Source organism: Solanum tuberosum, unplaced genomic scaffold, assembly GCF_000226075.1.
Source record: "Solanum tuberosum cultivar DM 1-3 516 R44 unplaced genomic scaffold, SolTub_3.0 scf00004, whole genome shotgun sequence".
Classification (NCBI taxonomy): domain Eukaryota; kingdom Viridiplantae; phylum Streptophyta; class Magnoliopsida; order Solanales; family Solanaceae; genus Solanum; species Solanum tuberosum.
The window spans coordinates 1,524,651-1,552,496 of NW_006238930.1; the positions used below are offsets into that span (position 1 = coordinate 1,524,651).

Sequence of the window (27,846 nt, forward strand, 5' to 3'; positions counted from 1 at the left end):
TCAAAAATACCTTTAAATTATCTGAAATAGCTCATATTTACCCTTAAACTATATACATTATTTTTACGGAAAAGGGTCAAAAATACCTTTAAATTATCTGAAATAGCTCATATTTACCCTTAAACTATATACATTATTTTTACGGAAAAGGGTCAAAAATACCCTTAAATTATCCGAGATAGCTCATATTTACCCTTAAACTATATACATTATTTTTACGGAAAAGGGTCAAAAATACCCTTAAATTGTCCGAGATAGCTCATATTTACCCTTAAACTATATACATTATTTTTACGGAAAAGGGTCAAAAATACCTTTAAATTATCTGAAATAGCTCATATTTACCCTTAAACTATATACATTATTTTTTACGGAAAAGGGTCAAAAATACCTTTAAATTATCTGAAATAGCTCATATTTACCCTTAAACTATATACATTATTTTTTACGGAAAAGGGTCAAAAATACCTTTAAATTATCTGAAATAGCTCATATTTACCCTTAAACTATATACATTATTTTTACGGAAAAGGGTCAAAAATACCCTTAAATTATCCGAGATAGCTCATATTTACCCTTAAACTATATTTCGGCTCAAAACTTTCCTTCCCGTCAAACTATGGGTCAAAAGTACCCTTCTTATTAACGGAAGTTGTTAAATGCCATGTGGATGCCACATTGCATCCCAATACTATTTACTCTGTTTTTCCACTGCCACATAGACTAAATTACTAAATCCTAATTACTATTTTTTCCCCCTCATTTCATTATTTTTCAGAAACGATTTCACCCCTTCTCCCTCATTGAAGTTTCGTTTTTGTCCAGATTTTGTGATGTTTATTTCCATATTTTACTTAATGTTTGGTAATGCATTTCTTCATTAGTTCTTTACTTAGTTTAAGTCCATCTTTTGTGAAGTTTATTTTCAGTTTCTCTATTTCTTCATTAGTTCTTTACTTAGTTTATTTTCAGCTATTGACCAACTCTGCTGGTTTTTAACAAACAACAAGCTAGTGGGGGGTTTTGTATTTGGAGTAGTGTGTTTTATGCTCAACATGTTTTGTATGAAGTTCAAATATTTGCTTCCACTGTTAAAGTTCCTCATTTTGCAAATTGGTTTATCAAGTTACGATTGTTGGTGTTCTATTGCTGAATGTTTTCTGGTTAGCGATGATAAACTTTACTTGTTCAATAACATACTTCAATGAAGGAGAAGAGGTGAAATCGTTTCTGGAAATTAATGAAATAAGGGGGAAAAAGAGTAATTAAAATTTAGGGATTTAGTCTATCTGGCAATGGTAAAAAAGAGTAATTAGTATTGACATGCAATGTGGCATCCACATAGCATCTAATAACTTTCGTTAATAAGAAGGGTATTTTTGAACCAATAGTTTGACGGGGAAAGTAGTTTTGAGCCGAAATATAGTTTAAGGGTAAATTTAAGCTATTTCGAATCGTTTAAGAATATTTTTGACCCTTTTCCGTTGTTTTTAAGTCATGAATAGCGTTTCCATAACCTAAGGGGCCCAAGTGTATGCTAGTAGGCCTAAAACCTCACTTCCCCAACCTTGGTATTTCTCCCAGACCGCTTAAACCCCCCGCCGTAATCACCGTCTCCGGCGCCGTTACAAAGTCCAGGCAGAAGTTCTTATGCTATAAGATTCTGTAATCATGAGGTGGTTTAATCGATTTATCAATCATTCGCTGTCTCGCCGTTCTAGAACTATTTCCACATGTCAAACACCTTATGTGCATTCACGAATTCCACAGTCCAAGATTCAAAAATTATCCAAAACCCATTTCTACAGCTTCACTAAACCGTTAATTAGTTCAAATTTCACAACATCAGCTCAGGAGTCGAAGCCGGTTCCATCCGAGAGAGTATCTGCGATAGTCGATGAGATTTCGGGTCTAACGTTGCTGGAAGTATCGGATTTGGGGGAGGTTCTAAGGAAGAAAATGGGAATTGAAGAGATGCCTGTAATGGCAATGATGATGCCCGGAATGGGATTTAGTGCTGGAGGGATGAAGGGAAAGGGTGCAGGAGCTGCGGGAAAGACGGAAGAGAAGGCGGAGAAGACTGTGTTTGATTTGAAGCTTGAAGGGGGATTCGATGCCGGGGCAAAGATCAAGATTATCAAGGAAGTGAGATCTTTTACTGATCTGGGACTCAAGGAGGCTAAGGATTTGGTGGAAAAGGCTCCAGCTAGTTTGAAGAAAGGGGTTACGAAAGAGGAGGCTGAGAAAATTATTGAGAAGATGAAAGCGGTTGGAGCCAAAGTCACTATGGAGTGAGGTAATTGTTCATGCCATTTTAATCAAAATCCTGCTAATGAATTTGAATCATGGGATGTAGTTCTTGTAATAGGGAATGCGCCAAGGTGAATAGATGTACTGTACCAGTAGTTTAGTTTTTTTCTCTACAAATATATGGATAATTGTTATGCATTCAGAAGCTAGACAAATCTTGGTTTCTAATTTGGTTGTGTTGTCTTGCAGTACACACATAATTATTATATGTCCTGGTCTCATATGCAACATAGATCTGTTTTCTCATTTGTTGGTCAATTGATGCACTTTCTTGGATAACAACTTTGAAGCATGTCCATCAACATCTTAATATCATCCCACACCAAAATATAGTTAGTGCACTGCGTGGTTTGCTTGTATTTTCAGTATTCTAATGTATCTTATGAATTAGTTTAAAATTCTAGTACAAGGTACAATTGTACAAACCTCTATGGAAGCATAAGGTGGAAATGCTGAATCTTTCTTGTATATGATACTAGGTTTTAGGTGCAAATGAATTGTTTTAGGGTGAGGGAAGGTTGAGTTTACTAGTTGTGTGTCTTCTTTTCTTTTTAGTACTTTATGCATGAAGCACGGATCTTCCGTGGCATAATATGCTGCCTGATCGAAGATTAGTGGATTTGCTATGATCTACATTTTGTAATGTCTCTCAAAGTTTAGAAGGCTGGTTACAGAGTTTGAGTTGTTTGAAGTTTGTTGAAAAAATAAGGGGCCCAGTGCACTAAGCTTTCACTATGCATAGAGTTCGGTGGTGGGTCGGAACAGATTGGGTTGATTGTATGCTGCTTTACCTACTAGCACTTCTGCAAATGGCTCTTTGCACCGCTTGTCTAATAGACCTCCTGGTCACATGATGGCAACTCTTAATGTTGCACCAAGGCTATCCTTCACTTGAAGCTCTGTTGACACATATATTTCCTGCATGTTCCTCCAGCCCATCTTGAAGACTATGAAAAGCTTCTTCATTACATACCGATTCTCTGATAAATTGTAGGGTAAAATAGTTGAAGGGGATTCGACATGTTGTGAATATGGTTTTCAGTACAATCTATGTACACAAATGTTGAAGGGGACTGGCAGAATAAAAATGAATGGGGAAAATGTTCTCAGTTTTCCAAGTGGGAGAATTTAAGTGACTATTGACTTCACTGTGCATTTTCCCTTGTTTGATCTTCTATAACCAAAAAAGTAGTACTTCCGTTAGATTAGTTTTACCCAGCATGTAGCTGATCTTTACTAGTATTAACTTATCAGTGTCTATCTAATTTGATTTGGTCAACAATAGTTATATCTTTTCTTTAGGAGAGCGCTATGTGAAAGGTTTAATTATCTTGTAATTAGTTATTTATGTATCTGCTTGTTGTGAATAAGATCTACTAACCTGCAAACTGTAGATACTTAATACTACGATATGTAGTCCCTTGGAGGTTTAACCTTCATCTATCTCAAACTGTATGAGATGGAATTGTGTCATCTTCACCTCTCTCTATTTGAAGATGAGATGACATAATTTTGTCTTTTTTTTTGTATGAAGTAACAATTTATCATTCTTGTTTTGGGACAGAGAAGGAAATGCCCTTCTTTCTTACTAAAGCTTACCTATCTTTTGTGTGCTTGTACAGATCCATTGATTGTATTTTTGCAAGAAAGATCGGGAGCTAACAGGTCATGACTTTGTAACAGAATCTGCATTTGGTGATTGGGAGGTTCATGGTTACTGAGCATGCATTAACCTGCTCAAAGGCTAGCTTTTCTGTTTTGAAAATAAAGGAGACGGTGACGCTCCTAGGACATTGTAGAGCTATTTGGTTGAGAACTGACATCTTATAATGAATTCACGTTGTTATAGGTATGATAGATAGTGAGCTGAAAAGGCTGTGGTATATTTTGCAACCATGGATTAATTTCCAATCCAGTTAGATCAGTTTGTACTCTTTTAATTATTTAGGCTACAGTTGGTTTGAGATTATCATGACAAGGTTGACACACATAGTGAACAAAGCTGGACTTGTCCGATTCTAATTCACATTTCAAGCTAATGAATTAATGTTTTTGTTTTAGTTCCTACCAAACCGTAGAACAATAACTCCCATCAGTGACATTAAACTGAAAATCATACTAACTTGTTTTAGGCGGTAGATATCATTTGGATGGTGACCTAATTGTTTAAAAGATTATTTTTTATTATTATAGTATATAAAACTAAAAACTCTTAGTTCCGCACCAAAACAAGTTTCTCTTTTTATTATTTGGTTTATTTTCCGTCCTTCCAAGAATAATCTGACAAAGATCCAACGTTTGTTTAAAGATTCTATATTTGGCATGGTACATTTTGGCGTCTATCTAATTGGATACAAGAAGATAATTATGAAAGCAGAAAACAATTTCTTTCGTACCGAACACACCCGTAGTCACTGGCCGACTTCAATTACTTCATGCAGTAAGATGTACATGCAACACAAAAATAAAAATGTGTACTTAGTATGTCATAGACTATATTTAAGAGGAAATTATTTTTCTGATGTTTGATATGACGGAAAAATCAAAAGGGGGAAAATGAGATTTCATTGTTCTAGTAATAATCTTAACTTCTAAATTCATATTACTTGTTTATTCTAACCAAACAAACACCGGATGAAAAATATCTGCTTATAATATACCAAACAGTGCTCTAAGAAGAAAACAAGAGGAAGTAACAAGTGATCGATGAAATTGAAGTTTTTGAGCTTAGTCGATGAGAACATTCACTTCAAAGCACAGACATAGGGGCTTTCTGATAACGCCAATTGACATGCTTTGTATCAAACATTTTGGGAAAAAAACATCAGCAAAGTATTATATTATAATATATCTCTATTATATTATTATCCAATAGCGTTGGTAATTCACTAAGTCCATGTACTCGTGGAAAAATACAATAAGTAAACATTAATATTCCAAGAACAAAATACAATCTTTTTAATACATCAGGTGCGCAACAGCGCAAACAGCATATTCTCCATACTAATATATACTATCAAATTACCTAAAAGATAGCAACGTAACATATACGTGCAGGGATGGAGGTAGATGCAATAGCTTTTGCTTAAAGTACCATATGTATTTGTATTAGGAAATTCAATAATTAAATATGTACAAATACTTAAGCGAACATATCAATAACTAAAATGAGCTATGAATTTTAAGATAAGTTCAGAACTCATAAACATCAAATACTGTTAGGTTCATGACTTCTGTTGTGTATGTGACCATCCATAATACATAAAATGTTGAATCAGTAACTTAAAAAATAAAGCACGCAGTGAATTACTTACTATAACATGTTATATAAAATGTTATGGATAGTTTCAAGATGGGTAGAGGCAGATCGAAGAAGTATATGATGTAATTTTAGTTTACCGGAGACGTGAACGTAGATAAGAGGTTGTGAAGGGCACGGATTAGAGTAGAAGATTAGTATGTAGTAGTCTAGTAGAGCATTGTCTTGTTTATTCTTCCATACTAGTAGTCGTAGCATAACTCCTGTAGTTTCATTGCCTTCAATTCCAATTATAGTTTGTTGTTTTTTGTACTTTGATTATAGCATTATTTTGTTGTAATTACTACTATTCAGAATGATTTGTCATGCTTTCTATTGCATTTTATCATGGCTTCTTCACTTCCGTTATTTCACTCCTTTGGATTATTTTTCCCTTGAACCGATGGTTTATCGAAAACAATCTCTCAACCTCCAAAGTAGGGATAAGGTCTGCGTACAATCTATTCTTCTCAAGCTTGCTTTGTTGGATTACACTGAATATATTATTGTTGTAATATAAAGTTGAATTCTATTAAAAAAACATATTTCTTGATTCTAGGGTCCCTTATATAAAGCACCAACTAGTTAGATGTTTAATATCTTCAGAGAATTAAGGAAAGAACAAAACCAAAAAAATGGTGCAATTTATTCCACATATTGTAGCTATACCTTATCCAGCACAAGGCCATGTTCTTCCATTAATGGAACTTTCCTTATGGTTAATCAAAGAGCTTGGTTGCAAAATCACTTTTGTTAACTCTGAATTCAATCATAAAAGAGTGATCAAGTCATTATCCGAAAACGATGACGTACAAGACAAGATAAGTTTAATTTCAATCCCAGATGGATTAGAACCTCATGAAGACAGAACAGACCTTAAAAAGTTGACAGAATCAATTAATGAAGTTATGCCTGGGAAACTTATGGAAGTCATTAATATGATTAATAGTAATGACTCACAAATTTCATGTGTTATAGCTGATGAGAATATGGGATGGGCATTGGAAGTAGCTGCAAAATTGAACATTAGAAGCGCTGCATTCTGGCCTGCTGCTGCTGCTACGCTAGCGTCTTTATTTAGCGTGTCGAAACTCATCGATGATGGAATCATAGATAAAGATGGTGAGCTACGTACTTTCTCTAACCGCTTAAGTTTTTTCATCGCACTTTAATACTTTACATCACGAAAGCCTATAGTTAAACGTTTGTAGCTAGAAAAGGCGGGATATTGTGTATAAAATTAATCGAAGTATGTTTGAATAATTACACATGGATAGGAATATAATTGACGAAGAATGAATCTATATTTGTGCACGGAAGGAAGTTGTGAGTATCTAATTTAGTTGTATAATCTTTTAGGTTTCTAACAAAATTTGCATTCCAGGAGCTATATTGAAGGCACAGGGGATTAAGCTATCACCAAACATGCCCATCATGAATCCATCAGATTTTTCATGGGCTACATTCCCTGATCCAGCAATGAGGAAAATGATAATGGATCTCGTAGCAGACAACAATGAAAGAGCGAAATTCGCAGATTGGATCATCTGTAACTCAGCAAAGGAACTGGAGCCTGGAGCATTTGCCATGTTTCCTCAAGTGTCACCAATAGGGCCTCTTTTGTCAAGCAACAGATTAGGATCATCAGCAGGGCATTTCTGGCCCGAAGACTCGAATTGTCTAAAATGGCTTGATCAACAGCCACATAACTCTGTCATATACGTAGCGTTTGGTAGCTTTACAATCTTGGATTTAACTCAATTCCAGGAGCTAGCACTGGGGTTAGAATCATCCAAACGACGATTCCTATGGGTGGTTCGAGAAGATCTAATTTTGGATGGGGACGATAGCGCTTACCCCAAAGGTTTCAAAGACAGAGTAGGCTCTAGAGGCCATATAGTGAAATGGGCACCTCAACAAAAAGTGCTAGCACATCCTTCTATTGCTTGTTTTTTGAGTCACTGTGGATGGAATTCGACTGTGGAGAGTGTAAGCAATGGGGTGCCTTTCTTGTGTTGGCCTTATTTTGCTGACCAGTTGTTCAATCAGAGTTATATTTGTGATGTTTGGAAAGTTGGATTGGGATTTAACAAAAATGAATTTGGAGTTATTGGAAAAGAAGAAATTCAGAATAAGATGGATAAGTTATTTGGAGATGAAACATTTAAAGAAAGGGCTTTAGATCTTCAAGCAAAGGTTAATTCTAGTGTCAAAGAAGGAGGAAATTCTAACAAGATGTTTGGTAAATTTATTGACTGGATCAAGACTCAAAGAGGTTCAATTTAATTGGGAAAATCAGGGACCATAACTCTCAAGAATACAATATGGACGATTTTTAGTACTTGTTTAACTTGTGAACTTTTTTATTTCCTTTAGTTTTTGGTTCAATCAATGTCCCCATGAGAAAATTTTCATTTCTGTGATACGTCCAAGTTTAAAGAAGTTAATTTTGTTTCTGTTTCCTCATTGAGAAAATCTCCTGTGTGATTAGACAAATATGCGAAAAAATTTGATCATTCAATCCAAAAATATTAAGGAAATGGTAGGCATATTAGTCCTAAAGCCTCACTCAGACTTGGATAATCATACATTAACGGGACCAAAGTATAGGCGGCAAATTCATTTTTAGATCAAATTATTAAATGACATTTTATACAATTTCGTATTAATAGTATTTTTTTTATATATACTTTTTCGATTTTTCTAATACTATGTCAAGCCAAGACCTTTCCTACAAAGAAGCCACGGCTCAAGAGCTTCGAGCCGACTCCATACTAGACGAAGCTTCTTGTTGAGTCGGTACGGTACGTTTGCAATTTCATCAAACAAAACATTATGGTATCTCTCTGAGAAAAGAACCTACTTGGTCCCTTTGTTCCACAAAATAAAAAATAAAAAATAAAAAGAAAAAAATGTCCAATTATGTGTAATCTGTTATCGCTATTGCTCTTCCATAACTGCTCAATCCCTGAAAATCCCATTACAGAAAAATACATGAAAAAAGTAAAAGAAGACGATATATAGTCATGGCTGGTTAAAATGATTGCCTTTTCTACTTTGTTTTATACCGTCTGTAATATGAGATCTCGAAGGATAGAGTTTGTTTAAAATCGATAATCTGAATCGAAAAAAAATTATTTGTTTATTAATAATGGATTATTGGTTTAGTGGTTTTGATAACGGTTTTGAATTTTTTTGTTATCGGGTTATCGATTCTTAACAGTTTGAAGTTTTTTCTTAACGGGCTAACTGATAACCCAATAGTAAATTAAATAATTATATTTATACCATTTTGTATATAAAAGTGTTTGTTTTTTAGCAAGATGTAACTTGTGAACTCGTGTGCATGGTTCATTTAGTTTGTCACCTTGTTTTTAAGTGATTTTAAATGTTTTTTTTTGTCAAATCTTAATGGTTAAACTGAACCGATAACGATCAATAACCCATAAGCCAATACCTTAATGGTTCTATAACGGTTTAGCGTCTCTACAAACCGATAACCAATAAGGCAAATCGATTAACTTCAAAACCGAACCGACCGATACACAGTGTATGCAGAACATATTTTTTTAATTTTAATTTTATTTTAGAATCACAATAGTTGCAATTTGTCTGTTACTAGGCTCTTCTAGTTAAATTCCCTTTAATCTTCTTGATAGTTCAAAGACGAAAGAAATCCAAAATTGCACTTGTTATTTTGTTTGTTTTAAAAAAATTGTAGGGATTGTGAGTTGTGCACATGTTCCTTAAAGCGTTAGTATTACTACTGGTAGTACTAGTTGTCACTGATGTCCATAACATAGCATGTGAGGCCATAACATGAAAGAGCAGAGCTGTCTGTTTCACTGAGATATCATGTGAAAACACTCAGAAAATTACACCCCACTTCCGCCATATTTTCCGGTACCACATTTTCTTTATATTATCAGTCTAATTTAATTCGTTAACTTAGTGTATAAAAATTATGTTCTATCGTATCAATTGAATTTAGTAATTTTGATAATAAAAAAAATAAAATATTGAATTCATCAAATCTGAAATTTAAATTTGGTACAGAGTTAGCTGATCTGTTGTCAGCTCTCACATTCAGTGAGCAGGTCTGAAGCTAAGGCGTGGCTTCTGATGGAAAGACTTCAGATTTTTTGTCTGCATTCTAATTCTATATATGACAAAAAGACAAATATTTTTGTGACTAAAACTTCTACCTAAATATAAATTGACAAATTAAAACATAAGCTAAGTTAACTGTGTTTTTTTTTAATATAAAGTATAATTACTACTTGGAGTAAAGGAAAGAATTGAAGAATTAGTACACTATTAATGTCTAAACAGCAATGCAAATCTTTGGGTATTCATAATTTCCCAATTAATTAAAGCTATTACAGAGCTGAATAGTAACAAAATGTTAAAAATTGAACTACTAATATAGAAAAGTTAATTAAGACTTTTGTGATATACTAGTAATAACTATTTGATCCTGAAATTCAGTAACACACCTAACCCATACATAGCTTGAATCTAATTAAAAGAAAGAGAAAAATAATTTAACTCAAACGGAAAAAAGAAAAGAAAGAAGAAAATCGAAGCAATTTTTTTTTTTGCTTTCTGTTTTTCGGTTTTTGGGTGGTAAAACGGCTAAATGTTACTATACAGGATTTTGATCGGTATTTGATCCATAAAAATTGACGAGTTTCTGTAAAACGAAGACCTGAGTTCTGAGAAGAACAATGTAATCAGCAGTTTCTTTGAACAACTGGTCAGCTTTGATTTCACCATTGTTGGCTGGAATTAACTGCTTCAGAGCCTCCAATTTTTCAGAAACGGAACCGCCGTCGACGTCAACAAGATTTTGAGATTTGCATGTTTTTTTGTGAGTGGTAGATCTTCTTGTTCTTCTCATAGATAAGCTACCGGAGCTTAATTTTGAACGAGAACCCATCGGAATTGCTTTCTTAGAGAAGAAGAATTTGAGTTTCCGGTGGAACGGAGGGAGATAATCGTTAAATCTGTTCCGTGCTAATATAACGGAGAGAACAACGCGTTTTGGGGGTTTAAGTAATGGAAGCTTTCATTATTACCACTCCTTCGCCAATAAATAACAGAAATACCATTACCACTTTTTGGTAGTCGCTCTGTTCTTATTTAATTAAATTTAAATTCCATATTTATTTTAACAAAAATAATAATTTATAACCCTAATAAATATTATTGAATACTTTAAAGGAAAAAATTCTTTGGCCACAATCTCTACTTTTAATAACATAAATTTCATAAAACATACAAGTATAAAAATCCTTATTAAATCCTAGCGTATTCAAACTTTATCACATAAATATCTTGACTTATATTTTATTTTATTTTTATTTAAACTTTACTACTCTAACGAAGGTATATATGCACTAATTAGAGCAATTTTCACAATTAGCAAACATAAAAATCATATTTGTATGATATAACTATAGTTTGCATAATTGCGCTTCATAGCAAACTTTATATTTGCTATGGAGCATCAGATTGTATAAATCACTGGGGGAATCAGATTTGTATAAAATTGTTGGCAGCCACTCATTTGTATAAATCGCTGGCAGCCTCTCGTTTGTATAAATCGTTGGCAGCCTCCTCTCAATTCAATTTTATATGTTTGTATATCTGCATAAATTTTGAATTTGTATACAATTGAATTGAAATAAAATGTTTGTATATCAAATCTCTATCTCGCTTTATACAAACGCAAATTATACATTGTATTTTGTATAATCTGTGTTTATATAAAAGCGAGAAAGAGAGAAAGGCAAAAGAAAACTGGCCAAGAGAAGATTTGTATTGTATAATTATAAGTGTACAGGACGAAGATATATGTATTTGCATGTGTATATACAATTTTCTCTCGCTTTATACAAATAAAAACGCAATTTATACATTTGTGTTTGTATAAAGCGAGAGAGGCGAGGGAGAGAGTGGCGAGCGAGAATTTTACGGAGAGAGTGGCGAGCGAGAATTTTACGGAGAGAGGCGAATGGCGACAGTTTGCTACGGATTACAATTAAATCAAATTATAGTTATAACATTTAATTTGAATTAAATAATTTGTTATTTATATATAATTTTCCCATTAACTAATTACTTACTTATTTAAGGAAGAGATAAAAGATAGCTAATTACTTCCTCCTCTCATGTTTACTTCTCATAGCTTTTATTTTTTTAGAGTCAAACTATATGAATTTTGATTAAGATGTATTTTTTCATCATATTGATATGAAAAAGTTGCAATTTATAGTACTTTCCGTATAGTTTTTTAATATCTAAAATTTAATTTTAAAATTTTAAATGAATGTAATCTAATTTAGCTTTAAAAATTAGTCAAATTGACTCTCAAAAAGTACAACATGACTGAAAACGAAAATACCATAAAAATGGCTTCTTTCTTCTAGGACTATCTTGGTGGTAGTTGCTTTTGATGGTTTTTCTTTTTGCCTGACTCAGGACTCAAGTCTAGAGTTGCAGGTAAGACATTCAGTTCACGAACCCAAAAATATTAATGCTATCAAATGCTTTATTTAATTGATAATTTGATATGTAAAGCCTTAAACATCATCAAATCTATAAAAAGAAATGGAGAGACATACCACAAAAATTTACTAAATGTCATTTTAATTCAATTTTTGTTTCTGTATTACCTATCTACAGAATAGAAACAACGCATGTTAGTTGTTACTACTATTAAAAATAAAAAGGACAGATTTATTAAAGAATAAATAACAAGAAAATATATGACATCATAATAAGATACTATAGTTATAACTGTCAAATTCCTCCACTAAAATATTTCCAACAAATTTTTTGGACGCATGCTATTTGCAACCGTTTAATTGACGTGATAGAATTAAATAAAACCAACATAAATAATTAATTATAAATTTGAGATAGCAACTGTATCAGAATTATTGAAATAAAAGTCGACATCAATTAACTTCTTAATTATTTCCTCAACGTTATAGAGAAAGCACGAGCCACAAATAATAAATGGCTTTAGCAAAAATCATTTCTTGCCAGAGAAGCGTTCATTAATAACTTCACATGAATTTAGGCTTATTGGCCATGCACAATTCAATTCGTAGTATCCTATAATTATTGAAAAATTTGTACCACACGTGATTCGTACAAATTTTGTAACCGAAAATTATTATTTTTACACTCTTCGTTAAATTCTTGACTCTGTTATTTGTCACTCCTCGAGAGTCGAAAGTACTCATCATGAAGCAAAAATATCTCAAAATTGTTTGAAAATTCAAATTACTAGGACTTGTAAATGCCAAACTAACAAAATTGTAGGCCGTGTAGTTTCCATTATTATATTATTACAAATAATAGAAAGGTCCCAAAAAAAAGTTAATGGTCCTGTTCATTTATGGGCGCTTTTTTTTTCTTGATGAACCATGACATTTGGGTTCTCTATAACAATGAGAAATGAGAATAGGTCCCAACTCCACGACGTGTTATTTTAATTCATGTGAAATAAGTACTTCTCTTTCACGTGTTAACACAAAGTTATTGAGATTTGAATTCGTGGTACTATACTCTGAAATGAAACTTATTAGAATCTACTTACATTTAATATATTTAAAGTTTTATGATTTGATATTTATGTCGAATAGATCAATGAGAAGAATGAACTTCCTGGCTACACTAATTAGGGAAAAGACACTAAGATCGTTTTTAATTTTGTCAAAAAAAATTTCATGAGTATGATTTTGAGCTAAATTAACAACTTTTTAGTTCTTCTCATCCCAATCGAGTATATGTCTACCATCAATAAATATCGGAATATGTTTTTAAACAAATGATTATAATTTTTTACATCTTAAATAGTTAAATCGATACAGCGATATTTTTTATTAGAGATGGAAAAATCTCAGCCGCCCTATCATACTCCTCTCGATATAGTATTTATTTGGTGAGAAAACTAAACCAATTTGGTTACGTAATTATTAGGGTAAAATAATATGTATCCAAGTTGACAAAGAAATTAGAGGACAAGGCTTTGCCAGAGAAAGCTGGCTTAGATCACATGTGAAATGACGGGACCTTCTATTTTTGTACCCAAATTACCCTCAAGAAATGTCCAAATAAAGGTTATACTTCTCCCTCTTAAGTCATTTTTATTATTTAGGATATTCTCTTGTAACACTCTTTTTGAGTCTCTAGCTATTTCCCTTTTTCTTCTTTTGCACAGACCATTTTTATTAGATATTTTTCCCTCCATAGTCAATCTACTCACACTTGATATTTATGCACGTCCATTTGTTAACCAGAGAATGTTAATGCATGATAAAGTATAGAAAATATTGTATCATAATACAGTAATATATATAATGACAATTGATACATTATTGAGTGTAAGATTCTGTTGGATCGTCGAGCGATGTTGAACTTGACCATGTTAATTAGATAGATTAAAAAGGGAGCCGTTATTCATTTATTTTTATAATATTTTAGCAGAGAATAATCTAAAATTAAGGTAGACAAGAGAGTACTTTTTTGAAGGACTAAAAAAAAAAAAGGTGAAGCAAAGATAGAAAGGGGAGAGCAAGGGGGCAAGAAAGTCATTGACTATGGAAGGAAAAGTTAGTTAGCCAGTTGTGTAAGGGCGCATGTGAATGTGTGTATGGGCCAACAAAGCCTAAAAAACGTACATCAAATGAGACCATTTACATGAGGAAAATCAAAGGGCCTTCATCTTCGTCAGGTGTAGAATCGAATTTAAAATTTAAAGCTTATAAATTTTTATCTCGATCATAAAATAGTTGGGTTTTTCATGATCATCAAATATTAATGTCATATATAGAGTTTGAACAAAAGTTATTAAGTCCGTAAACACAATGACTATGTTAAGAATTCCCACATCGAAAAAGGGGTGAGAATTTGATCTCTTTATATAAACTTCGACAATCCTCCCTTCACAAGCTTACTTTTGAGTTTGAGTTAGGTCTAAATCCATCTTTTCAGACTCCCCTCTGACTCGGCGACTGTCACATAGAGGTGGGCCGATGGAAGAAAAAGCACATGGGATATTGCACATGCTAAGGTAAGAGGCAAATAGAAGAGAGAAATAAAGTGTTGAGAGAGAGGGGGCATGTGACAATGTATAGACAGTGAAGCAGCATGAAATGTACAGCTTGTTCTGCACATTCCCTGCATGCTCCTCTGCTCTATTTCCTTCATTCTTCCTTTGCCTCACACCACAAATATTATTTTAACTAACTCGATCTCAACCATATATATAATGGACGTAAAAAAAGTTATTCACGCTCCGAGTGTTTATACCAAACAAATGAATAGACGCAATATCAATGTATTATGTATCTCAATTGTTGGCTAATAGAATTATGATTATGAGTTTTAAAAAATCAGAAATTATTTCAATTTAGTCACATGTGAGCATGTGATTTCCTAGCTATCTATATACGGCATGTAAGCCACGTGTGACTAATGCTCGTGCTTTCATCTGTCATTAAATAATTGATATCTATAATCTCAATTTATTGTACTAATATATTTCACGAACTTATGATTAAAGTTGTCTTTTTCCAACTCAAATCCTCTTTTTTAATAATTCAATTGTGAGTATTAATTTAGTGCCAACCCTCCCTCTCCACATTTTATTGATTTTTTTATCGTATACAAAACTCTAGCTCTGCCCCTAATTATAAGAATGATAGTAATAGATCTATATATTCAGGTCCCTGCTGTCGAATGTGATTTTGAATTTTGTTTCTTTTGACATAACAATGACAATGAGCGCGCATCTCATCAAAAGTTTACAATATACAACTATTTGATAAAGACATATTGGTGAAACTTAACTTATGCATTGTCTAATTCATAAGAATTTATAAGGGCGTATATCATTTTTATTAAAAAAGTACGACACATCAATTAAAACAGAAAATAGCATTTGAGATGTATATATATATATATATATAGAAAATTATACTGTAAATACATAAAACTTATAAACCTAATTTATAATCCTGTATTGTCAAGTGAATACATCAACATCAGTTATGAATAGCAGCAGCAGCTACATTTACGATTCACCATGTGTTTCACTTGTCTGTTTTATTCCTTTTGTTTTTTGGTCGGCATTGTGCACAAGCTGAGCTACCTCCCATATAATATATACTTGTTTATTATTACAAAAACATTTTTTTTAGAAAAGAATAACTAGTACTTTTGGTTGCTGATCTATATATCACTTTACTTCAGTCAACATTTTTATATTATCACCTTCAATAGTACTCCTAAAAAATATTACTTATGATATATCAAACCATTGTCGTCATAATATAATAGTAATACATGTTTCCATATTAATTATGAAGTCATTATTTTCCAACAGAATTCCATTGTGATGAATACACCCGCTCCACTCGGCCGGTTATCAGAAGGATATAAGTCAATTTAATCGATGAGTTCACGTGAATTTAATAAGTTAATAATCGGTGCCTCCTTTTTTTTTGGTTTTAAACCATTTGATAAGCCCACTTGTTTTGTCCCGCATGCACAATTGTTTCTGCGTTTCTTCTTCTTTTACACTTTTTCCCATTTGTCGTTTTGTGATACCTTTTTCCTCTCTTCTTTTGTTCTTTTGTTTCTTTTTATTCATTTTTCCTTTCCCTTGTAATGTTGCTATGCTTGCGTCGGAGACATTTCTATATTTTTCCTCAAGATTTTATACAATTTTCCCTACTTTATCTTTTCTAACAATCCCTTTATTATACTTACAATTTATACAAATTAACTAATTGTAAAATTTCATAATTAATTCAACTAGTATATAAATAAAAAAAATAGGGTATTTTTCAATTTGTAGTCCGTTTTAAAAAGAATATTTGTTTAAACCCTTTAATTCTTTTTTATTTATTTAAAACTCCATGTTATGAAATCAAAATCAGATAAACAAATTGAAACAAATAAAATTGTAAAAGCACATGCAATTAATTAAGAGGTAATAACATAAAGTTCGTCTAATATGTCGTATCTTACATTTATTATAGCGTTAGCCAAATTTTGGGAAACGGAATGATTTTGTTCAAGCAAATTGGGCGGACTTGTGAAGTATGTGGGCTGACAAATGACAATAAGATACCATATATGGGCCATAAATCAAGAGCCTTCTAATTCTTGGTCCGTAATATTATGCATCAAGAGCCTTCTAATTCTTGGTCCGTAATATTATGCATTACATTAAGAAGAAATTACGCGGATAAGCAAACATATATTAGTTAATTAGCTAACATAACTATAGTTTTTATTATTTACCACTCGCAACTTAATTTTAGCTATAATTACTTGTGCCTCTCTCCTCTCTTACACATATACCACTCTATGCCCTCTCTCGCTCGCACCTCTCCTCCGTCTCCCAATCTCGCTCGCATCTCTCCTCCGTCTCCCAATCTCGCTTGCTTCTCTCCTCCGTCCCTCAATCTCGCTCGCCAAATATACAAATACATATGTATACCAGTTACAACTTACATATATATATATATACACACACAATTATCTGACAGATATACATATACAATTCGCCTCCCTGCCCTCTCTCGCTCGTCTCTCTCCCTTCCTCTCCCAATATCGTTCGCCTCTCTCCTCCCTCTAACATGTAGCTATGAATCGTGATTAATAAACTATAGCTATGGAGCCTAATTAAGTTTATTTTAGTGGCTATTTGCGAAATTTCCTCTTAGATTAATCATTTAAATATATTATATTTTTTTAGTTATGTGCATTATTTTAAATAAAATGTAAAATCTCGTACGTATTTAAATTGATCTATGTTTTCAAAGGAAGAAACACATGTTATGGGATTAACTTGTTTACGTAATAGTAAATTGTGAATACTCACAAAACTTTTCTACATATAAATTAAAAGAGTCTAAAATAAATATTTTATCACCTATTTAGATGATTCATTGAAAAATGCATAGTTTGAATATGCAAATAAAACTTACGAACAAATTTAAAAGGCATTAATATATTCAATGTAATATAAATAATATATTACTTTAATACAGATTGGTCCATTCATGGCATAATTATATTACTTCCTTGAGTGAATTTGTTTGTTCTACTTTCATTTTGAATCTGTTTTTAAAATAATGTGTTTCTTCTTTATGATACTTCATCTGTATCAATTTGTATGACATTTTTCATTTTTTAACAGTCAAGTAATTTAAATTTGATAAAAAATTTGTTTATGAAATTTTCAATTTTTCTAAAATGAAATTTATATACATGTAAGCTACGTAAAAAATACTATAAATCACAATAATTGAAGAACTTTCGCAAATAGTCACTATAATAAACTTAATTATGCTTCATAGCTATAGTTTATATATTTACGGGCTGTAGCTACAGTTTAAGCTGCCTCGTTTGTATAATTTGCTGATTTTTATAATTCGCAGGTTTGTATAATTCGCCGGTATATTTGTATAATTCAATTATTTTTGTATAAACTCGAAATAACAAATTTATACAATTACAAACATCATAAGTGTAAACAGTCATACAAATTATATTATACAAAAATTATACAAATAATATTATACAAATTCTGAATTATACAAAAGTGCGAATTATACAAAACTAAAAAGCTGAGTTACGTAATTATAGCTAAAACTAGGTCGCGAATTGTAATTAAAATAAAATATAGCTATGTTAAGTAATTAACTAGTATATGTTTGCTTATACGCGTAATTTTTCCATAATTAAAAAGATATATGAAAAATTTAAGATCAAAGATAGATTTAGTTGAATCTAGAAATCTGAAAGGCGTCACATAAATTGGGAGGGAGTAATATTTTTTAATTTCAACTTTCCATGTGAAAAGTTTTAGACTACTTCAAAAAATTTCTTTATTTTCTTAGTCAAGTCAAAATAAGATAAAATGAAAGGATTATATTTCGTGTCAAGTTTATTTTTAAAGCAAAAAGTGGGATGCGACGAAACGCCGTCGTTATTGTTCAGGCCTTGACAAGGGCTACGATCTGGTGCATCAGCAGCATACAATATAAAGAATGTTGGCATTTCTTACACCGTTATCAAGAAAAGATAGGACCCACAGGGCCCAATACGAACGGTACGCAGTTGTTTTTTTGGGACACACATCAATAACAAATTTCTATTTCTCTCTCTTAAATGCAAAAGTCTGCTAATCATTTTCTCTTCCGATTCCGGCGACGATTACCGGGGAATGTTTTCCGATGACGGTCTGATTTCTTTAAAGAGGTAATAATCTCATAATCTTTGCTTCTTTGTTTCAGTTGTTTGAGTTTTGCTGACGTTCATTTCCATTGATTGATCATATCTCATTGATAAATAAAAAGTTCATAGGTTTAATTTAGGGTTATATTCGAATTAAGGGTTCAAATGGAGAGGAATAGATATAGAGGATTCATATGATGGACTAACAAGTTCGGATTGTTAATGTTCTTGTTGTATTTTCTAATTTAGGGTTTTTTTCCCTTTCCGTTGGTTTTTCCCCCCTTTTTTTATCCCAGAAAGTTATACTTGTTTTGTTTGTTTTCAGCCTTAAGAAAGCGGACAAAAATTGAACCTTTTCGGGGTGGGTGGGTGAAATTACCTTTATTTTGCTCATTTTCTGGATGCGTATGCTTTGTCCTTTTTCATGTACCGGTTGCTAGTATTTTTTTTTATTTTTTTTGTGGGTAATTGTTGAATCTGTTTTAGTAATTTTCTGAAAGGGGTGGCCTTTTCTGGGATTTTGATCAGTTCACTGAGTTTCCTCCAACACCATAGCATCTCCTTGGTGTTTTCATAAAGCTGACAGCTACTTGGATAAATGATCTTTACATAACTTAGTGTTCTTTTACAGGTCAATAAGCAAACTGCAAAGACTTTTGTTTGTATATTGCTTGTGAAGGAAATAAGAAAATTGAAATTTGTCCTTGGGTAGACCGTTGCAGAAGAACGATTCATTCTTCTCTTTGCGTCTAGTCTGTTTTATTTCAAAGCGAATCTCTATGTAGGAAGAAATATCATTGCGAGTTTTTTGGTTTTTCGTTCTATTTTTATATTTGAAGATTTATTAAGTTGGAACTTTGAACCTCATTTGTTTTGAGATATTTGGTCAGAATAAAATATGACCCGGTGGTCAGGAAGTGTTTTGATATATTTGTAGTAATTAACCTCATAGGTTCTCATTTCACATATCTTTATAGCTTCCTTGTTTGTCCAACATCCATACTTTTGTTTTTTTTTTCTTTATTCACAATTTCATGTCATCTAAGCATGATTTAGTATAAATGTTTACTTAGATATTTGGGTTATCTTCACAGTTACTCTTGATTTATTGCATAAGGAAACCAGTTTTCTTAAAACTGAAACTCGGCATGCAGATAAGTTCATGCTTCTGCAAGTCATTATCTAAGTGAAGAATTATCCTTTCTCTGAAGTGCAGTATGATTGCACCAACTGCAAGGCATGAGAGCTGATTGCTTTGAATTACCAAAATCTTTATAAAGAGCTGAAAAGCAGACCATATTCCAGCTGGTTTCCTTGTTGTGCACAAGATGGCGTGTGATGAAATTCTGAAGGCTGTATTCCCATTTCTGGAGGGCACTGAACTGGCTACATGTATGTTAGTGTGCAAACAGTGGCGAGATATTGCACGAGATGATTACTTCTGGAAATGTCTTTGTTCTAAAAAATGGCCATCTATTTGCAAACGGTCATCACCTCCCACTGTAACATACTATAATCTATTTCAGAACTTTCATAGGCGTCCATACCGCCGGACTGTTCTCCCTCCAAAGCTTTCCTTCAGTGACTTAGAGTTCTACATTGACATATGGACTGAAGAGAAAATAATATTTTCAGATGTGGTCCCAGGGCCTGTTCTTCAGAAGGGAATCTGGATCCCACCTCCTGGAATCTGTGATGTGCTTAAGTTCCACTTGGAAGGGCCTGAATACAAGATGACTTTACCTGTGGAACCAAGATTTACAATTCCTTTGTGCCAGACAGTCAGCGTCTCTGTGCTTGTTGGGCGCAAAGATACAAATAAAGTTGCATGCATTATCAAGAAGTCCCTTTTTGATTATATAGATCGAACAGCATATCGGGCTTTAGCTTATGACTATCTTGACTTCTCCTCTCCTATGTGCTTGTTTGTATCGGGTGTTCGGGCATGGATATCTTTGCTGTTCATGGACCATGGTAATGAGGGGGCCCTTGATGTTTTTGGGATTGAGATGGATTTCTGTGATGCTGCCAATTCTGAAGACGAGGTCCTTTGGCTTCTAGACATGCTGGAGTGGAAGTAAGTTCAGTGACTTCCAGATATCTGTCAGGTGGCCAGTTGCCTAAGTTGTAGTATGTCCACTTTGGCTAAAACTTGTACATAGTTATGCCGCTAGAGTGGACGACCATTTAAGTTGTGCACTATGCCGAATTCCAACTCAAAAGTTATTTTTCTGAAGTACTGTTGTAGTTGTCGTTGGAAAGAATATTCACAATAAGATACTCGTATATCATTTCATGTATTAATTATCTATGACTTATGCTGCAAAACCTGTTCCATCTTTTTCACTCTTCTCTGATGCACTCTTTTAATATCATAGTTGATTTAGATTTTCCCCGAGGATGAAAGAGCTATCCTGTTCTTGCTTTTGTGTGACATCCTTTAGTGGAAATATATCCTTTCGATGTTTGCTTGTTAGTTGTGTGTAATGACACTATCTGGCCACTGTTCCAGAGGAAGAAAGACTTGTTTTAAGACTTCTGTGTTTCCTTCATACCGTGAACTGAATTAAAACCCGTAAACTGTAGTGAACCATAACATTTTCTGCAAATACTTAGCTTTATCAAGGGTTTTCAAAACATCAGTGGAAATTTAGCAATTCAAAATAAAGAAGGAATCACAGTGGAAATTCGTTCACGTTTGATCCTTAGTTACAAAAAGTACAACAGTTAAATAGGAGGATGATTTTGATGTGAGTTGTGATATCTTTTGAAAACAACATGAAGTTCTTATCTAGATTATTTATTATCCTCCGATGTCTACCCCTAGCGAGCACTATGAAATTTCACAACCCTTACGCGCTGTTTCTACTAAGCCAGCCATAATAACGTCAATGATTAAAGTAGACTTACACTGGAGATCATATTATTATGCCAAAATTTCTAATAATGAGAAAGATAACGCAATAATCCTGCCAACAGCTAGTACTATTTTACAAATGTGGAAGAACAAATACGCATCATTATGTTACATGAGTTTGGCAATTAGCCATAGGTAGGCCCAGAAAACATTCAGTTCAGTACAGGCTTCGATGATGACTTGAGCTCTCAGGAACAATTGGCTCGCCAGTGAAGGGGTCAAATTTGTATGGCTCACCAGTGAAGGGATCAAACCTGATCCGTGGTCGAGTCTGTTGATGATCAGAAGTTGGGGTAATGCGTGAATGAAGTCCAATTCTGTCAGCAGTAGCTGAAGGACTCCATGACGCCTGAAAAGTGGGACCTGCTTCATCCATCCTTGATACCCGACCAGATGGGAGGGATGTTGCCTGCAAAACGGGACTTGCTTCCTCCATCCTCCTTGTAGTCCCCCCGCCAGAGAGGAGTGACTGCAAATTGGGACCTGCTTCATCCATCCTTTTTTTGTGAAAAGGACCTGCTTCCTCCATTCTCGTTGTCACCCGTCCATACATAAGTGAAGTCGCCTGCAAATGGGAACTTGCTTCCTCCATCCTTTCTGTTGTCACCCGACCAGATAGATGGGGATCTAAATACGCTGAATAGCGAGATGTGTAAACATCAGCCCTGCAAGAAACCAGCAGCATAGTGTTCATGTTACCTCAGTAGTTTTCTACCTTCAATAATAGGTACTTCACTAAAGAGCCGGCAAAAACATATTATCACTCCAAGACTATTTTTACTTGCCCAACATCATTCTGCTCTTAGAACCGGACATGGAGCATAGTTCTAAAATGTTCTAGAGTTGACGTGTAAGCTAACCTAGCCATGGGCAAGGGTACTCGAGAGGCATATGAATCTAGATCTGGCAAACGAACTCTTGTAGAGAAGCTGTCTGGTTCTGGTACCCTCAAGGCAGCATCTTCTATCCTCGACTTGCTATCAAACTGTTTCAATCCCAGCTTTTCAACCTGCTGCTATTTCCAGAGAAGACTTCGTTAAATAATGCGCGCAAAAGATAGTAGTACTAACAAAGATAAATATTTTGATGCTTATCTGCACTCTGCAGAACATACTTTAGAAATTAATGAAGCTAAAAATCCTCCCTTGTTCGGCATATCAGCTTCCGACCACATGAGCTATAAATGAAAGGCATTGGAGAATAGAAGCATGAGAGTCGATCTTCAATTGCTGTAGAATATACTACTAAAATTTTCACTAGGAATACAAGAGGTATAAATATTTCAGACCTGGTCAAGAACAGATATGGCAGCTGACTCGGGCAACATCTTAAGACTGGTTAGATTTACAACATCTATCTGAGAATAAAAACACATTCAAAACCTTTAGCCGGTTCAAGGTAACACAGAACATTCAACATCAGAAATAGGTTACAGCAAATATTATGACGTAACAGATGTCGCATAAAGCAGGTGAAAAGCTTATGTTGCATGATAATTTATGCAGATTTCACAATGCAACGTGCTAACCAGATAAAAACATGTCAGTTGTTTGACCACACAAACATACAAGTAAACCATGTATTTGTAGAATTTACATGTCTTATTTTTTCTGCAGAAAGTAAATCATGTATTTGTAGAATTTACATGTCTTATTTTTTCAGCTTCTGCAGAGATAAAGCGGGCCTATCCCTGATCCTAAGAAATAAATTCCATGGATTAGGGTGTGTTAGGTATGGAACAAGGAACTTGTTTACCCATGTTTGATTGGTCAACGTTTTTGGAACATATTTTCTCTAGGAAAAGAAGTTCCTTACAATGAGGAAAATGACTTCCACTAGGGAAGTAGGGAAAACAAGTTCCACAAGCAACATTCCACATCGGTTGTACTGAACACTGTACCCCCCCATCTGCCATAGAATTTGCTTAGATTATATACAAATGCTTTTACGTTAATAATTTTTGCTTAAGTACTGAACACAAGAAAATAAGTAAGAAATCCACTTATTTTCCCAAAAAACATTAACCTTCATACTGAACACGCCCTTACTATGAACCATCAAAAACATGGATCAATTCACTAACATTAGACATTTATATTAGTGAAACAGAATTGATAACTCCAGATACCACTCAAAAGAAAACAAAGAATTTATATCTTGCCACTATAACCCATATAAATGAAGAGGCAAGAAAGAGGATCACAAATTTTATATCAGCTTGCTTGGCAGTTCATTAAACAAACACTTGAAGCCAATACAAACAAACTAGATAATGGCAACCAAAACGGAACTTGCCTTTCTTTGTCAATACATACTCACAGAAAAAGAAGAAATTTCATATTTTGCTGTTGATGATAACAAAATTAAGAAGAACACTATTTTGGCTAGAATTGACATGAAAACCTTCTTGATAAATTAGGAAGACATAATACATGAACAGAATTACAGCTTCGGGTAGTAGAGTCCATCCGTTAACTTACATCATATCTAGTAGCAATACCAAGCCGCAAGATCCGAACTAAACGCTCCTTGACAAGCACAGGTAGTGCAATTACAGCAGCTTCATAAGGATCCAAATAATCCATTTCCTGATTGAAGAAATATAATCAAAGCATAAGACGACAGATTCAGAGTTGAATGGAAAATAACAACCATTCAAATCAAAATGAGCTTAAACAGTTCAATCATGCAGATGACAATAACTTCATATAGACTCGCTTCAAGCATTTATGATCATAACGTTAAACACAATATTATTATTCTTATTATATTTTCTTGATATGGGATTCCCATCCCTTCAAACCTCCATGGTGGAAGTGGAGTGCTACCAGAATATTATGCGCTAGGAGGATATTTACAAGAGCAAAAGGCAAGTTCTACAAAACGATTACTGGACCAGCATTGTTATATGGGAGTGAATGTCAGTCCTCTAAGGTCCCATATCCACAAAATAAGTGTTGCAGAAATTTTAATGTTAAGATAGATGCATCATACAAGATTAGAGAAATTCAGGAATGGTCATACGCCATAAGGTGCAAGTAGCACAAATAGAGAACAAAGTGAAGGGTCTCTTAAGACAATTCGGTCATGCCCTACATAGACTCCAAATGAAAAGAAATGAAGTACACCACAAAATCACATAAAATGAAGTTATCTTAAAGACCCAAAAATCACATAGAATGAAGTTACTTAAGGACCTAAAATCACATCGAATGAAGTTATCTCAAAGACCTAAAATCACAAAGAATGAGCTTATCTCAAACACTTACAGTCGCATGAATCCATGCAGATTTAGAGAACCTCTAATACCATGGAACTTCAAGTTACAGATTATCCAATGAAATAGGTTCAGATAGAGTGCAATAGATAGTGTAAATTCATATGGTGACCCCAACTAGCTTGAGATTGAGGCATTAGTTGTATATTTGAAAAGAAGAACTGACGGTATACTACAAAGGTAGAAGCATCATATAAACTTTGCCCAATGCAAGCCACGAAATTTCTATCAGAGCCACTTTTACTTTATTTTCAAAGGAAATTGTACCGGCAAATATTTGCAAGATTAAAAAGCCAGCATATAAAATATTTTGAAGGAGATGAGACATCAGAGATATCAAAAAAGAAATTAACATCTGATAGGTGCATCACCGGTTGAGCTTTTGATTTAGGACCCCCAACCATCTCAACATTTGGATCATCCTTCAAAAGCTTGGAATGACTCTCAATGTTACTGGACAGTTTTTGATCCTCACGACCTCGTTTCCTGTTCTTATCCGTTGGCCTCGCAACTTCGACCTGTTAGCAGATCATAATTGATCATCAATATTACATATCTGTAAACTATTGTAAAAGATATTAGCTTGGCCAACTTATGAAAACTAGAAAGGACAAAAATCACCTGAATCTTGCTTGAGGGACCTCCCATTGGCCCTTGTACAGTTTTCTCATTCAATCCTTTAATAGCATTGTCAAGATCCTATCCTCACGGCATTCGTTGGTAGATGGGGGTGGGAAAAGAAACAAAAGAAAGACAATGTCAGCTATTATAAAGCAAAATTGCAATTTTAAGGGTCCCTTTTTTATTTTGATTTTTACTTTTCCCCTGATAAAATCAGATTTTCCAGCAGAATTGATATTCAATGCTACTACATGGATCATATCCTTTTAGTTTATTGTACTGACTCTAGACAAGAAGAATACTAATTGTCTATTATTCATCACAAGTAGCAGTAGCTTTAATGATGCTAAACAAGACTTGTAAGCATATTAATGGCAGGAAACTAATGACAAACTGTGATTCAAGAAATTTTCGAGTGGCTCCATTGCCAAACTTTCTGTTACTATCTCACACACCCGTTCAGGTATGCAGACAAAATTCCCATTTTAAGGACATCAGCTCCCTTCTCCCACTGCCCATTGAATTCACCTCCTTGAGCCCTCACTATATAGATCCCCTAACATTAGCCTACTCCATTGAATATTGATGGTTAAGGTAATTGTCCCACCACCTTAATCAGCTTCAAAATTGCCTGGCAGCTAATCTTTGCTACTTTAGGTTTGGAAGAATCTCTTGTAGTTGACCAGGCACAAACAGCTTACCTCTTAACATCACTTGGCAATTTAAGCAACCGTCAATATTTCAATATGAATAAAGATTATTAGATGATCAAAATTACATAGCGAGTAAGAGAATTGAGAGAGGATTTAGTATTTACAGTGCTAATGGAGACAATTAAGGGAAAAGGAGTCATAGTTAACAGAGAACGTGGTAATTGGGATTTGGGGCTAGAGATTACTGAATGTTAAGAAGATGAGAAGAGACATTGTAGATTCAGGAAATGAGAGGGGCAATGAAGACATATGATCAGTAGTGTTTGGCATAAAGAGCTCCGATGGATTTTATGCATCATATCGAAGAGTTGACAATGAAGACAGATGATCAGTTTAATAGATTAATATGCACTTACTAAACATCAACTGGAATAACAGTTTTGTTTAACCAGTGAATGAGATCTCAGATCTCCAAGAGCCAACTCACATTCTAGGAAGGATTGGAGAATTACCCGCTGTTTACCTAGGAATGCTTCTTGGGACAAAGAGTAGATCTAAGGAGATATGGAATGGAGTGGCTGAAGAGTGTGAGAAGAAGCTATCTAATTGGAAGAGCCAGTATTTATCATTGGGAGGTAGAGTAGTGCTCATCAAAGCTGTCCTAGATACTATGCCTACTTACATGATGTCTCTGTTCCCAATTCCTGTAAATGTGATCGATAGAATTGATGCTCTAAGAAGAAACTTCCTTTGGGAAGGCAATAGTGACAAAACAAAGATCCACCTAGTGAAATGGGATGACCTGTTGCTCAGTAAGAAGGAAGGAGGCTTGGGAATTAAGAACCTGAGAATCCAAAATCAAAGTTTGTAGATAATATGGCTATGGAGATTTGTCTCTGATGAACAGTCTCTGTGGAAAAGGGTAATCAAAGCTAAGTATGACATGGAAGGGGTGTGGATAACTAAAGAAGTCAGCAGTACTTATGGTGTCAGTCTGTGGAAAACCATCAGTAATCTATGGTCCAAATTCAGCTTGAAAACCAGTTTCAAAGTAGGCAATGGTATGAAGATAGCCTTCTGGGAGGATGACTGGTTGGGTAGAGGATCTCTGAAGACCCTGTATCCTGATATATACAGCATTAATCAACAGCAAGAAACTACAGTTGGGGAGGTATGGACTCTAACTTTTAAAAGAAGGCTGTTTGATTGGGGAAGGGAGACTATCTCTGAAAACTAAAATGTTCAATCATTAGGTGTTGAAGACTACATTCTGCATGAACTTTAACCCAAATTCGAAATTCAAAATAGTCAATTTGTTTACTTGTTCTAGTTTTTTTATTTTGAAGACATTATAATCAGACATTAAAATAATTTCACTTTTGATATATGTAAATATAAGAAATCAATGATTTGCACCTAAACGTAGCCAGAAGACAAAAAATAAAATAAGGTACCATTCAACAAAATTACAAGGGGGGGGGGGGGGGGGGGGGTTGCAGCAGATCGT

General features: G+C 33.9%; 5 protein-coding genes across 10 annotated transcripts in view; 3 read left to right on the forward strand and 2 right to left on the reverse strand.

The window, feature by feature from the left end:
- The first annotated feature begins 1,494 nt into the window (after nucleotides 1–1,494).
- Nucleotides 1,495–4,349, forward strand: LOC102588825 (50S ribosomal protein L7/L12). Its single transcript, XM_006338315.2, has 2 exons — nucleotides 1,495–2,296; nucleotides 3,933–4,349. The coding sequence occupies exon 1, from the start codon at nucleotides 1,672–1,674 to the stop codon at nucleotides 2,293–2,295; it is 624 nt and encodes a 207-aa protein (XP_006338377.1). The 5' UTR covers nucleotides 1,495–1,671; the 3' UTR covers nucleotide 2,296; nucleotides 3,933–4,349.
- Nucleotides 4,350–6,243: 1,894 nt separating this feature from the next.
- Nucleotides 6,244–7,894, forward strand: LOC102600071 (UDP-glycosyltransferase 83A1). The gene is made up of 2 exons (XM_006338707.1): nucleotides 6,244–6,730; nucleotides 6,993–7,894. The coding sequence occupies exons 1-2, from the start codon at nucleotides 6,244–6,246 to the stop codon at nucleotides 7,892–7,894; spliced, it is 1,389 nt and encodes a 462-aa protein (XP_006338769.1).
- A 634-nt stretch (nucleotides 7,895–8,528) lies between these two features.
- On the reverse strand, nucleotides 8,529–10,547 carry LOC107060289 (uncharacterized). The gene is made up of 2 exons (XM_015308007.1): nucleotides 10,260–10,547; nucleotides 8,529–8,576 (listed from the first exon to the last, which is right to left on the reverse strand). The coding sequence occupies exons 1-2, from the start codon at nucleotides 10,545–10,547 to the stop codon at nucleotides 8,529–8,531; spliced, it is 336 nt and encodes a 111-aa protein (XP_015163493.1).
- An 8,229-nt stretch (nucleotides 10,548–18,776) lies between these two features.
- On the forward strand, nucleotides 18,777–21,222 carry LOC102589149 (F-box protein At5g39250-like). 3 transcript variants are annotated; one of them, XM_015306204.1, is made up of 2 exons: nucleotides 18,777–18,895; nucleotides 19,966–21,222. In XM_015306204.1, exon 2 carries the CDS (start codon nucleotides 20,200–20,202, stop codon nucleotides 20,950–20,952), a length of 753 nt encoding a protein of 250 aa, XP_015161690.1. In that variant the 5' UTR covers nucleotides 18,777–18,895; nucleotides 19,966–20,199; the 3' UTR covers nucleotides 20,953–21,222.
- Nucleotides 21,223–21,766: 544 nt separating this feature from the next.
- LOC102589697 (uncharacterized) overlaps nucleotides 21,767–27,846 on the reverse strand; it is a 14,450-nt gene continuing 8,370 nt past the window's right edge. For 3 of the 4 annotated variants that reach the window (XM_015306766.1, XM_015306763.1, XM_015306768.1), the window contains exons 11-17: nucleotides 25,687–25,764; nucleotides 25,437–25,583; nucleotides 24,269–24,376; nucleotides 23,077–23,145; nucleotides 22,903–22,965; nucleotides 22,649–22,803; nucleotides 21,767–22,453 (exon numbers count right to left, since the gene is read on the reverse strand). In XM_015306766.1, the coding sequence (XP_015162252.1) occupies nucleotides 21,946–22,453; nucleotides 22,649–22,803; nucleotides 22,903–22,965; nucleotides 23,077–23,145; nucleotides 24,269–24,376; nucleotides 25,437–25,583; nucleotides 25,687–25,764 (1,128 nt within the window). In that variant the 3' untranslated portion in view covers nucleotides 21,767–21,945. The remainder of the gene's footprint in view (nucleotides 22,454–22,648; nucleotides 22,804–22,902; nucleotides 22,966–23,076; nucleotides 23,146–24,268; nucleotides 24,377–25,436; nucleotides 25,584–25,686; nucleotides 25,765–27,846) is intronic. The other variant, XM_006338318.2, reaches the window with a different exon arrangement.